The 13,677-nt window shown below is 43.3% G+C and overlaps 1 protein-coding gene across 1 annotated transcript; it reads right to left on the bottom strand.

Annotated features, from left to right (window-relative positions):
* Positions 1–4: 4 nt before the first annotated feature.
* On the bottom strand, positions 5–9,056 carry Glt8d1 (glycosyltransferase 8 domain containing 1; the record flags this gene model as incomplete). Its single annotated transcript, XM_012514826.2, has 8 exons — positions 8,848–9,056; positions 8,694–8,743; positions 8,511–8,609; positions 3,175–3,388; positions 1,283–1,400; positions 984–1,068; positions 716–828; positions 5–43 (listed from the first exon to the last, which is right to left on the bottom strand). Coding segments are annotated over exons 2-8 (684 nt in total), but the record flags the coding sequence as incomplete, so codon positions are not given.
* Between the last annotated feature and the right edge of the window lie 4,621 nt (positions 9,057–13,677).

Here is a 13,677-nt window from a genome sequence, read left to right as displayed (position 1 = left end):
GAATTCTTTCGTTTTTGTAATCAAGATAGCCAATGTAATTGTACTAAAAAATATGGGATAAATATACTTAGTGCCTCAAACAGAAAAGATAACCTGTAAAATATTAACTAGTTGAATCATATATGATAGCACATGCCTGTAACCTCAGCACTTGGGCTGAACTAGTGAGACTTTTCGGTGTGAAGCCTTGGGTTTAATGCTCAATACTGGAAAGGAGTGGAGTTAAACTAGGACTACTTAGATCTGTAGCGAAAGGTTACCATTAAAAGAGTTCATCGAGGGGCCGGGGAGATGGCTCAGTAGAATAAGCACTTGCCTGGCAAGTGCAAGGGCCTGAGTTCAATCCCCGGTTCCACCAAAAAAAAAAAAAAAAGAGTTCCTCTAACTTGGACTTTGATTTACTACAAAGTGGACATTTAAAGTAAGTTAATTCCACAGACGAATGAACAGAAAAACTTTTGAGACTGGTTTCACTGTAGTTCAGGCTGGTCTTGAACTCACTATTCAGTCCAGGCTGTCCTGGCATTTGTGATCCTCCTGCCTCAGCCTCCCAAGTGCTAGGAGTACAGTTACATGCCAGCACACCTGGCTTGAGTTTTTAGATAAAATATTCAGGGAATGTTAAGATGCAGCCAAAAAAGGAAACTCCCTCAATTTGCTACCTTGTCCTGTACCCTTATTTTATTGGGAGTAGGGTATTGAGTGAGTAATTTACCTGGTTCCCTGCTCCACGGATGACAACTTTAGTAGAGGCTGAATCACAGTCTTCTGAAAATGCAGCCGCATGTCCTGGCTTCAGAGGTGTATGGTACAAGGCAAGAACATCACCTGAAATGGATAAGATTATTTCAGGTGATGGTTGAGATAATATTGGTTGTTTTGAGACTGACTGTCCTCCCCATTTCTCTGCATGGTGACCTTTACAGGAGACCATAAATAAGACAACCATAGCCTGCCATCTAGATAGTGACATTCTTTATTACCTTGCACAATTACATCATCATCCATGTATATGGCCTTCTTTGCATTGGGAACCAGAATTGGCAAATAGAACCTTGCAAAAGTTAACTGGAAAAGAAGCAATGGTGTAAGATACAGTATCTGTGCTTTTCTTTATACAGAAGCTACTAGAATGTTCTTGGGACCCTTTGGGAAAACATCTCAGGGCCTCTAGAGCCACCTGGGCATGGTCCCCAGGGAGCTGTCTGCCTTGGGCCCGGTCAGTCAGGTATTCTAATCATTTCCTAACTCCCAAGTACAAGCAAGGACGCAGGAAACTCACTGGTTTCATGGGCTCCCCCTGGTCAGGATCTTTCTTTACTTTCCCTTCCAAAAGTTTAGTGTCAAAATTCACAATTTTGTACCTGATGTTTTTCAGGGAACCACTATTAAGCCATGACCTAATGAAGAAAACATACCACAGTTCAGTTTTAAAAATTCATGTTTTCAACCCATAGCCCTATCTTTGTGCTTTTCCTACTATGGGTATAAATTAATATAAGAAATTTTAGGGACCAACTAGGTATTTTCAAGCTCCTTTACCTGAGACTCAGTTTTGTCTGAGGTGAGGATATTCTTACTATAGGTCCCTCCATGTACCAAAATTCTATGGTAATTACCATCCAACACTAAAACTACAAAAACTCTGGAATTGACAACATCCCATCACCCATCCATCCCCTGGACCATTCCTAATACACTGATGAAAAAAATGAGTCAAAAGTACAATCAAAAGCACTATCAGCAATTTACTAAGTGACAGTTCACTATGATTAAGTGTAATTTATCCACCAGAATCTGAGGTACTCTCCATACATGATTTCTCCAGGCAATTCCAAATCAGAATTTTTGTGTGCTTAACATAAAGTACAGTTGTGTTTGTTTTTTGAGGCAGAGTCTTAACATTCACTAGGTAGCCCACATTGGCCTTAAAAAAGAAGCAACCTTGCCTCAGCCTCTGGAATGCTCAGATTACAGGTACATGCCACCACACCTGGCAACTGTAATCTAATTTAGTACTTTTTTTTTTTTACATCTTGATGGTGTTTTTGTTTTGTTTTGTTGGCAGTATCGGTGATTGAACTCAGCACCTTGTGCTTGCCAGGCAAGCGCTTATTCTACTGAGCTATCTCCCCAGCCTTTTGATGGGTTCTAAATCTGATTCTTTCATAGAGAAAGCCACAAGCACAGAAATGGTCTTACAACTCTGACAAATGTGAATCTTGGTCTAGCTGTTTCTTGGAATAAACTTAGTTTCATAGATACACTCCCATAAAGGTTGGTTTCTATGACAGCATTTAACACATTTCCATTGGCTTGAACCACCAGATGACTTGTACCATTTGTGGTACAAACTTATTGGCAGTTTTACTATTAAAATTAATAAAAAGCTGTTTGATTGGATGACAGTCATGCATGGTCAAGCCACCTGGGAGCACGACATGCTAATTATATTCAAATAGTACCATTTACTAAGCAACTACTATGTGCTAAGTAATATACATATTTTGTATTTACTGTATTTGACACTCCCTAAGTTAAATGTGTATTTGACACAACACTCCCATAGTTACAGATGAGGGAATGGGCTCTGAGGTTTCCCTAAACACCCTGAGCTAGGATTTGGATCAGAATCTGCTCATAATTTTACCACACTATCTTGCCATTGTGCCTAAGCTCCTTTACGTTCTAGGTCAGAACTAAAGCCTGCCTCTAAGAAGGAACTTGTGATTTATAAGGCAACATACTGCTTCCTTCATTAAGAAAGCCTTATTAAAGGGCCGGCCAAATAGCTCAGCAGATTAAAGGGCCGAGGGTTCGAGCCCCAAGCTTGCGGTGCCAGCCCCCAGGGCGCACTGAGATGACAATTGAGACGGTGTGGTGGCGCTCGCCTGTAATCCTAGCTCTTGGGAGGCTGTAAACAGGTGGATCACTACAAGTCTGATCTAGCAGTGAGACCCTAAAATACAAAATAAAAGCCTTATTACCCAAGAGTATCAGTATTATTACCAAAACAGCAATATAGTTAATAGTATGCATAAGCACAAGAATGGTGTATCATTTCTGCTGTCAGGGGGACATGCTTATATATTCATGGAGAAACATTTATAGCTGCTATGTGGTATAATTCATATGCTATATATAACATAACATATACTATAGGCAAGATCTCACCGAAGGTGGTCTGCAGTATTGTTAAGCGTAACAATGTAGAAAATCACATTGGAACGAGTGTTGTGCTGAATGCTGTTTATAGCTGCAATGGCCCCTCCGAGCCTGTCTTCAGATGCAGCAATGACCACAGGGATCTCATCTTGTTTCCCATCTACTGCGTGGCTGGGAGCATTTGGAACAAAGTCTATAGGCTCAAGTCCCAGAAACCCTGAATCTGAAAGGAATACATACAAAGCACTAATATAAACACAAATGCAATTATCTTTAGTGTTTGATCAGAATCAAACATAGGAGAGGTAAGGTGAGGACTATGGTAGTGAGTGACCGTATGCTTTCCCATTAAACTTTGAAGCACACAGCCCAAAAACTTTTCCTCTACGTAACCAAGCTTTGGAAAAAGTGGAAATACTTAATAAGATAGACTGAAAAACACTGTTACACTGTTAGTAGAAAAGTAATTTCCCAGAATATATTGTGGCACTTTGCATCAAGAACCCTAAACAGGTAAGTGGCCTTTTATTCAATCATTTCCCCTTGCCACATCTCATAAGAACAAAATCTGAAATATATTCAAGTCATAATTTCAGGTTAGTACAGAATGTGTTTAGATTGCACAAGGCCTAGTTTCAATCCCTGCCATCACCACAAAGAAAAAAGTCATTCCCAGCCTCACTGTCAGAATTTGAATAGAAATTTCTGTTCAAATATAAGACTAAAATGGAAAAGATGACAAGAGAGTGCATGGTACTTAATAGTGGCAAGTATTGTTCGTTCCTTCCCTCTTTTTTTTTTTCTAGTACTAGAGATTGAACTCAAGGTGTTCAGGCTGAACTACATCCCCAGCCCTTTTATATTTTGACACAGGATCTCACTAAGTTGCTAACCACTCCCAGGCTGGGCTTGAACTGTCCATCTTCCTGTTTCTGCCTCCCAGGGTGTGGGAATGGAATTACAAGCATGTACCACCACACTACACCCAGCTTTTTTTCTTTTTTAAAGACAGTAGCCTCACTGTACTCCCAAGGCTGGCCTCAAACTCACAACCCACCTGGTTTGGCCTCCCAATTAGCTGCAGTTACTGCCCTGTGCCACCACATAGGCTTTCTTGCCTTTTACAGTACCATCAGGTCTCTTTACCTGTGGAGCCCACATACATAAATTCAAGCAACCACAGATTAGAAATACCAGAAAAAAAATTTACTAAACATGCAAAGCCTTGTTTTTCTTGTCATTATTATCGGACAATATAGTTTGGGAACTACATGGCATTTACAATGTGTAAGTCAGTGATGGTGAACTTTTTAAAGCTTTTAATAACAGCTGGCTGCAGCATACATGCCATAGGTTTGCCACCACTAGTATAAATAATCTAGAGCAGCTAAAGTATACACTAGGATGTACATAAACTATATGCAAATACTGTGCCATTTTATATACAGAATATGAGAGCCATGGCACAACTGTTTATTGATTCATTTACTCATTGAATGCTGAGTACCTGTTCTGTTCCAGGCAGTATATAGACACTGGGGTTACAGCCATGAATAAAGTATATAAATTCCTGGCACCATGGAAGATAGACAGTAAGCAAACACATACATCCATGTGTGTGCTGCCTATAATTCATTTCTTATTGTAGAATTACCACCAAAAAGTCTAAAAATCATTGGATCAAAAGATAGCTTTCAGTAGAATCAAGAACACTGTAGCGGGGCTGGTGAGATGGCTCAGTGGTCTAAAGCACCTACTTAGAACAAGCTTAGCAAAGCACAAGGGACCGCGGTTCAATCCCCAGCACCACATGCCAGCCAGCCCCGCCCCCTAGTGGGCTGAGCTGGCCACATACATACATAAATAAATAAAATAAATTTAAAAAAAAGAACACTGTAGCACATGAAAATACATGAAGAGGGGGCCGGGGAAATGGCTCAGTAGGATAAACGCTTGACTGGCAAACACAAGGATCTGAGTTCAATCCCCAGTTCTGCAAAAAAAAAAAAAAAGAAAATACATGAAGAGTTGCTGCTATCATGATGACGTGCTTATGATAAAATAACATGGACACAGCAGGAGGACTGAGTTTGAGCCCCTGGGAAAGCTAGTGAGACTGGCTCAAAATTTAAAAATTTGCAGAGTTCTGGGATATAGGTCAATGTGAAGGGCCTGGGTTCAATCTCCAGAACAAAAACAAAAAGAAAAAAACATACCATGTACAGTTTAATATAATCTCAACTTATATAGAAAAAATAAATACATAGATAAAAAGGTTGGAATATATAAGGCCAAAAATTTTAGTTAACTCTAGACAAATCATTCTATCAATGTTTACTCAGCATTTCCTATGTATCAACCATCATCTTTAAGGACAGGAGATAAAGCAGTGAAAATAATGCTGTTTAGAAAATTAAATGCTATTTTCTTTTTTATAAATTTTCCCAAGAGCACACATTATCTTTTATACATATACATGTATTGCTTTATTTTGTTGAGGCAGGGTCTTACTCTGTAGTTCACCTGGCTCCAAACTCACTGTGTAGCTCAGACTGGCCTCGAATTAATTGTGGTCCTCTTACCTCAGCCTCCCAGATAAATCTTCCTGTCCTGGCCTTCCTTAAATGCTGGGATTACAGGCATGTGCCACCATACTCAATTATATTTATAGTATATATACAGATATATAGATATATAAGTATAGAGATATATAGATATAGATATATAGATCTAATTATTTTTAAAAACGTTATCAGGGCTGGGGTACAACTCAATGGTAAAGTGCACACGTAAGGTCCTGGGTTCAATCCTCAGCATTAAAAAAAAAAAGCATGCTATCAACACTTTAAAGGCCAAATTGGCAGTGTACCCCTGTAATTCCAGCACTTGGGGAGACTGAAGTAGGAGGATTGCCATTGAGTTTGAGGCTAGCTTGGGATATAAAGTAAGTTCAAGGCCAGCCTGAACTATATAGTGAAATCCTATCTCAAAGAGACAAACACTGTAAAAGTCAGGAGGAAAGCTGTTATTCCCTCCCACCCCTGGTCAACTATACTGGGTTGAATACAAAACTGATTTTTGGAGCTGGGTGTGGTAGCACACACCTATTATGCTAGCACTTGGGAGGCAGAGGCAGAAAGATCATTTCAAGTTCCAGACCAGCCTGGACTGCACAGCAAGACCCTATCTCAAAAAAAAAAAAAAAAAAAAAAAAAAGAAGAAAAGAAAATCACAAAAATGGTGTTTTGACATTTTGAAGACACAAACATCTTTCAAAACTAAGGTAAAGCAGTATAAACATTTAATTTACAACAACTTGTAATTATAAAATAAAATTTTAAAAGTCAGCTTACAAGCTTTTATGATATTCTCAAATGAAGGTAATATAAGTAAAGGAAAGTTGTGGAGGACCCCTGGGTGCTGCTCCTTGAAGAGGAGAGCAATTTTCTCCTTTTTGGCTGAGCCGGACCCCTATTTTCGTTTTGGGGTTGGTTTTTTTTTTTTCTGTTTTGGTTTTTCTTTTTTCCGGAACCGGGGATTGAACTCAGGTCCTTGCGCTTGCCAGGGAAGTGCTTATTCTATTGAGTCATCTCCCTGGTCCCTGGACCCTATTTTCATGTACTGAAATGTACAGAGCAAGCTAGGGCTTTTCCTTATCCCTTCAGTTGGCTTTAAGCAGTGTGTATCAGTCCAGCCAAGGTGCTGGTGGTAGTCTTTGAAGAGAGCAGGTGTACTTCCCTGGACCCCCACCCGCTGTTCCTTTGTATGAGCTGGGCCGAGACAGGATGGAGAGCCAGTGCTCTGTGCTGTCCGCTGGTATCGAGCCTCAAGAGAGAAGCTCTGCCATCTTGGGGCTTGGAAGATTACCATCAGAGCTGAAGTACCGACCCCAAAACCTTAGACACCATCTCAATTGTGTAATGCAGACTGCTTTTTGTACACCCTTCTCTGGTGATTTCTGGCCTCCTACCTAGCGCAAGTCCACAGCACTCTCCACTTGCCCCTGTTCTCACAGTCATTCATCCTCAAGCCACTCCGTTCCTCACAAATTAATAAAACCCAGGGGCCAGAGAGATAGCTCAGTAGACTAAGCACCTGCTTAGGCAAACCTGGGTTTGATCCCCAGCACCACATGCCCTGCTGACCCCACCCCCAGAGGGCTGAGCTGGCCACCAAGACCAAGACCTCCCCCCACCCCCGTGTGGGGGTGCAGGCCTGTAATCCCAGCTCTGGGCAAGCTGAAAACGGGGATCACTACAAGTCCGAGCTGCATAGTTAGACGCTGTACCAAATACATAAAAAGAAGGGCCAGGGAGATGGCTCAGTGGAATAAGCGCTGCCTGGCAAGCTCAAGGGCCTGAGTTCAATCCCCGGTTCCACCAAAAAAAAAAAAAAACAAAACAGTGTGAGTTAGTGGTAAGGAGGCAGTACCAAATACATAAAAAGAAACAAAAAACCCAAAATTAATAAAACCCAGGTTCATCCCTGGGTTGAGGCCTTTATTCTAGATAGCCATCATCATGGCTGGACTTAGGACCCCCTGACTCCCCATGACTACAAATATGCTTTAGTGTCTCTATTCTCATGATGGGTTGCACTGCAAGTGGTGGATTGGAATTAACTCACTAGAATTCCAATAACTTTACATGGGATTACAAATATAAACTTCCCAAACAGAGATGAGGACCAGGAAGGGCTCTCTGTGCAAAAGAACTAGATTAACACCCTACTGGCCAGAATAAGCATCAAATATGGACACCTGCCTCCTCCCATCTTCCAAAGCCCTGCTCTGCTGAAATGTGAGCAGACAGCAGCCTATCCGGGCCCCTCTAAGGCCTGTGGTGTGATAAAAAGGAACATTCTATCAGATCAAAACTGCAGGGAAAAGAGGGCTGCACCACAGGAGCGCTGAGTGCCACCAGGCCTTTGCCCAGAATCTTTTGTAAGGCCAAGAAACAAGCTTTCTGTTCCTTTAAGGATTCAGTTGTCCATAAGAAAGTAACCTGAGTTTAAAGTGCTATTCTGAAAAATTAAAGAACTAACACACACACACACACACACACACACACACACACACACACAGCAAAAACTAGGCATGTTGATGCGCACCATAATTAATCCTAGCACTCTGGGAGCCAGAGGTAGAAGGATCACAAGTTTGAGCCGAAACCAAGCAACATAGTGACTTAGACTTTTTCTAAAAAAAGAAAAAAAAGATATGTAGTTCATTGTGAAAGCCCTGGATTCAAGCCCCAGTACCAACTATCCCTGCAGAAAAGAATGAATATTATAATGATGTAAATTAGGCTCAACCAATCTCAAAGCATTAGTAAAAATTCCCATACCTGAAGCCTCATTCCTCAGCAAACTGCTCAGGCCAAGGAAGTTACGCTGCAAAACCAGTAAGAAGAGGACAACGGCCAAGACCACGATGACAATGTTTACTGAAACACATAGAAAAGTCATGCATTAGCTCCCTTTACCTAAGACTAGGTATAAAAACAATGTAATTCACACAGAGAATATACCTTTACGGAATGACATCTTTTTCTTCTGTCTTGTATATTAACTATTAACCCTACAAAACAAAATCAAGCCCCCAAGTCAGTAAGGTAACCACATAACAATGGCCATCAAATGCCTATAGACACTTTTACTTAGGTAGAAAAAAGAGGCATATACGGTATTCTGCCAAAAAGTCGTGACTTGGAAAAACATGTAGCCTTAACCTCATACAGTGTCTGTTTCAAGATTAAATTAGATATAGATTCAGCTGTCTATGACGAAGTAACCTAAAAACTTAGGATGTTCTTCTTGGCTGAGGAGACCGCTCAGCAATTTAAGTGTCCACCTGGCAAGCATGAGGACCTGGATTTGATTCCCAATACCACATGCCATGCTAGTCCCGCACGGTGCTGGCTACCGAAAACAGGCATGGTGGTGCACACCTGTAATTCCAGCGCTGGGAGTGTTGAGACAGGAGGATCACTACAAGTCTGAGCTGCGTAGTGAGACCCTGTACCAAATATATGAATTTAAAAAAAAAAAATTAGAACACTCTTCTCAAAAATTAAAAATCTGCTAAAGGAAAAAGTTTTGTACCTCTGTTGGTTAACTACCGTCTATTAGGAAAACAGTATCAGATATCATCCCTTCACCTTATCCAAATCCTCTCTTTAAATGGGCTAGTCAAATAGCTCAGCAGATTAAAGCTCTTGCAAGCAGGAGCAGGGGCCATGGGTTCAATCCCTGGGCCTGCAGTGCTGGTCTCACCCCTGGGGTGTACTGAGAGAGCAACTGAGCCCAGCTCTTGGGAGGCTGTAAACAGGCAGATCACTACAAGTCTGGCCTAGTAGTGAGACCCTGAACACCCTTAGACCCTTCCCTAAAAAATGCAAAACAAATAATAATTTATACAACAATAGGATTATACATTTAAGAACTTTAGCCCTTTTTATGGTTTATCTTCACTTATAGTACTACTTTTTACAAAAGGCTACTTAGTTTCTTTTTTTTTGGCGGAACCAGGAATTGAACTGAGGCCCTTGAGCTTGCCAGTGAAGCGCTTATTCCACTGAGCCATCTCCCTGGTCCCCAAGGCTACTTATTTTCCAAAGCACTTTCGAACATATTTCTAAGAACTGAAGTTACTCTGTGTTTTTTTTGGGGGAGGGCTGTTTTGTTTGAGACAGGGTCTTGCTATGTAGTTCAAGGATGCCCTTGAACTCATTATGTAGCCCAGACTGGCCTCGAACTCATGGCAGTCTTTCTACCTCAGCGTCCCGTGCTGGGATTACAGGTATATGCCACCTGTTTTGCCCAACCAAAAGTAATTCTAGGTAAACAGTGTACCATCAGGCATTTGCTCAAGGCCTTTGAAAAGAGGAAAATATACTGAGGTGCTCAAAACTGCGTCTTACGGGACAGGTCACAGATCTGGGTTAAAGCAACTTAGGCAATCTAAACACAAATATACTCATTGTTCCTAGGGCAGTGCACGTGCAGTACACTGTACTAATGAACTTCCTCTGTGAACAACAGACACTGCATGCTTATGTTGTATGTCTCCATCACACTGTGCGCTAAACCTTACCTAAAGAAGCTGGTAGAGTGATAACTGCTCAGATAATAGCCCTAATATCTGCCAGCTTTGAACAAACTTCTGTTACAACTGAACACACACATACATAAACACACACACAAAACATCATTTTAATAAATCCCAAATAATTGAGGTGCTGTTGGTTTTTTTTTTTTTTTTTTTTTTTTTTGCGGAACCGGGTATTGAACTCAGGCCCTTGCACTTGCCAGGGAAGCACTTATTCCACTGAGCCATCTCCCCGACCCCAAGGTTCTGAGTTTTTTGTTTGTTTGTTTTTTTTAATCCCAAATAATTGATACAAGGAACAATGTTTTAGTTCACCAACTTCCAGAAATGGTTACTTACAGATGTACACTACGTAGATCAATATACATGCATGCTATTCCAGTTAGCTGGACACAGGAAAAATGTAACTCTAGCAAATATTTAATGTACTTAAGTAGATTAGCCTGGCAAAAAACACTTGCTCCTAAAACTTTTACACATGCCAAATGCCAATCATTGTAAAGTATGTCTGATCCATATTTCCTTTCCTAATAGCGAAGTTTCCTTCATCTGTTTTTCTTTTTTTTGGCGGTGTGGGCTGGCGGGGTACCAGGAATGAACTCAGGACCTCACACTCGCCAGGCAGGTGCCACACCACAGAGCGATATCCCCAGCCTTGATCTGTTTAGAAAGAATCCTCAAAACAAAACTGCATGTACACGCGAGACGTGTAATAGTAATGTATTTTTGTAGGACTACACAACTATACCATCTGATCAGCAATCTTACATTGTCCATTATGAAAGCTATTTTCCTTAGAAATTATCCCCAATTACTCAGCAAAGGCCGGCCTCCCTTCCACACCAAGCCTAACTCTGAGGGCTGTGGCTTGCCTACACGAGGCCCCACCAGACGACCAGCGGCAGAGCTGCTGCTTCTCTTCCCATACGACCTGGGTTCCAGCCCCCTTTGCCAGTCCTCCTGCAGCACTGTGTGCGCCCTTCCACTGCTCATTCTGAAGCCAGCAGCATCCTTCACTTGGACCCACACAGTCCTTTCGCTCAGAACTGCGGGTCACTGCAGAAGTCATTTCACCAAGCATACTCAAGAGACGGCCATCACTGAGAGGAAAACCTGGAGGCGCTAAAGAGACGGCCATGCAGCTATGGAGAGAAGAGCGTCCTTCAGAGAGCCTAGGATGGATGTAGCATCTTGAGGCACAAGTACGGCAGAAGCAGCAAGGCGGCCAGTGGGGCAGGAGCAGGGAGCAGATCCTGAAGGGCTTTGTAAACCGCTGCATGTAGCTGAGCTTTGTTCTAAATAAAGCCAGAAGCTGTGGCAGGAACTTCAGGGAAGACAGTAGAGTGGTAAGCACCAAAGTACACATAACAAATAAAACAGCCCCTTCAGCCCCCCATGAGAAATCAAAGGTGGGTACTCCACTGGTGCTCTGGATACCACTGATAATTTGTTTTCTTGGGGTGGCGTCATCAACTCTTCTCACTGTGGTGGGTCATGCCCATCAACATGTGCGATCACGTTCTGGAAACCTTCTATTAATTAGGAAAAAAATACCACTCCCCACTCTACCCCAGCTGACCCACAGGCGCGCTTCTCTGCCACTCTTCACTTTTTTTGAGACAGCATCTGGCTATGCAATGCAGGCTGCCCTTGAACCCACTATGTAGCCAAGGCTGGCCTCAATCTCACAGTGATTTTCCTGCCTCAGCCTCCTGAGTTCTGGGATTACAGGGATTTCCTTCTTCACTCTAAAAGCTTAAAGAGATTCAACATCTCTAGCTCCACCTTCTCTCCTCTCCAGTCTCCCCCCACCAGATTTCTCTTCCTACATTCAGAATGCTCCTGTGGGGGTCACCAGAGACCAGTCATCCTTGTACCCTCCCCTCCTTAGTGCCAAAGCCAACAGGAAAATTCACCCCACTCCTCAGTTATAGAATTATCTCTATTATATTATTATTATTATTATTATTATTATTATTATTTCTTCATGGACTAGAATGGCAGCTCTTGGAAAACAAGGACCTTGATGAAAATGTTTCCTGATGTATCACTGCCACCTAAAACCGCCTGGCAAATGGCAGCAGGCAGGGGATATTTGTTAAGTGATCAAGAAGAGAAGAACATCTTTGGCAATCGTGACAACAAACTACAACCTAAGGAAAAACATAAAATTCTAATGGATATCCTCCCCTAACTTGCCAGGCCATTCATTTCCCTTTCCTAGATGTTAGCAGTTCTAATACCCTGAGGATTGCACCGCAATTGGCATCCTATGCAGTGCACTTGAAGGGAAGCAACAGAGGAACGTGTTTACTCATGAAGACAAGAGAAAGTCTGTTCACACAGCAATACAGCCGGTGCAAAGGAAAGGAGTCCCCCGAGCAGCTCTTGCTCTTCTTTGCATCTGTGCTCTGAGCGCAATGGGCTCCTGAGACCCACGTCTACGTTTTACTGAAAGGGGGAAAGCACTGAGTAGAACTAGTCACGCTCCCCTACGCCCTCATGGCTAGTTCTACCTGTCCTTCCGGAGTTGGGGAGCCCTCCCAAGCCCCACGCTGAGCTGTATGTCCCTAAACTCCCACATCTCCTGCGCCCACCCTCCGCCCCGCTCAAACCACCTGTCATGTACTTCGGGTGCGATGTGGCTGTCTCCCTTGACATACTCTGGGTTCTAAAAAGGCCGAGCCTAGTCCACTGGCTGGCACAAACAAGGCACACAAAGAATTTGTTAGATACGCGATCGACGCGGTAGACACACACCTCCCTGCCCCGAGTGCCCAGAATGCCAGGATCGGTAGCTAACTCTGCACTCTGGGCAGGCCAGAGAGCCGGTGACCCCACTGGATAAGACAGCTCCAGACGGCTTCTCTCTGTATGTGCGGGGCCGGGGAGATAGCTCAATGGCAAGCGCAAGGACCTGAGTTCAATTCCCGGTTCCGAGAAAAATAAAAAAAAAAAAGCACGTGCGCACCTGGCTGGGGTGGAAGGGTGTAGCTTTTCTGGCACATAGCAGCTTCAGGGACTGGGGAACCCTTGGTTAGTCCCCACGGAGAGGGCCTACCAGGGTCTGTGAGGCTGACAGGTTGGCGGGCAGAGCGTGGGACCTCAGGATGGGGCTGCCTCCCCGCGGCTAGAGAAGCGCCCGAGGATCCAGGTGTTCCCTCCAAGAGCATTACCTCTCCCCGGGAGATACGGCCGAGCGCTCCTGAATTCTACGAGCCAACTGGGCCCGCTAACGCTCAGAAGTGACAAGGAGGTGGCGAAACGGCCCGGAGACCTCGCCAGGCCCGGAAAGGCAGGGTTAGGGATCGCGATGGGTAGGTCGTTCCTTCCGACGCTGGCCGCAGCCGCCCTTACCTGCGGAGGGAGGAGGACCGCAGCCGCCGCCCGCGCCCGGCCCGCCC

Source organism: Octodon degus, unplaced genomic scaffold (genome assembly GCF_000260255.1).
Source record: "Octodon degus isolate 3935 unplaced genomic scaffold, OctDeg1.0 scaffold00043, whole genome shotgun sequence".
NCBI classification, from domain to species: domain Eukaryota; kingdom Metazoa; phylum Chordata; class Mammalia; order Rodentia; family Octodontidae; genus Octodon; species Octodon degus.
Note: the sequence above shows the minus strand (reverse complement) of the source record. Positions and strands in the feature narration are given on the sequence as shown.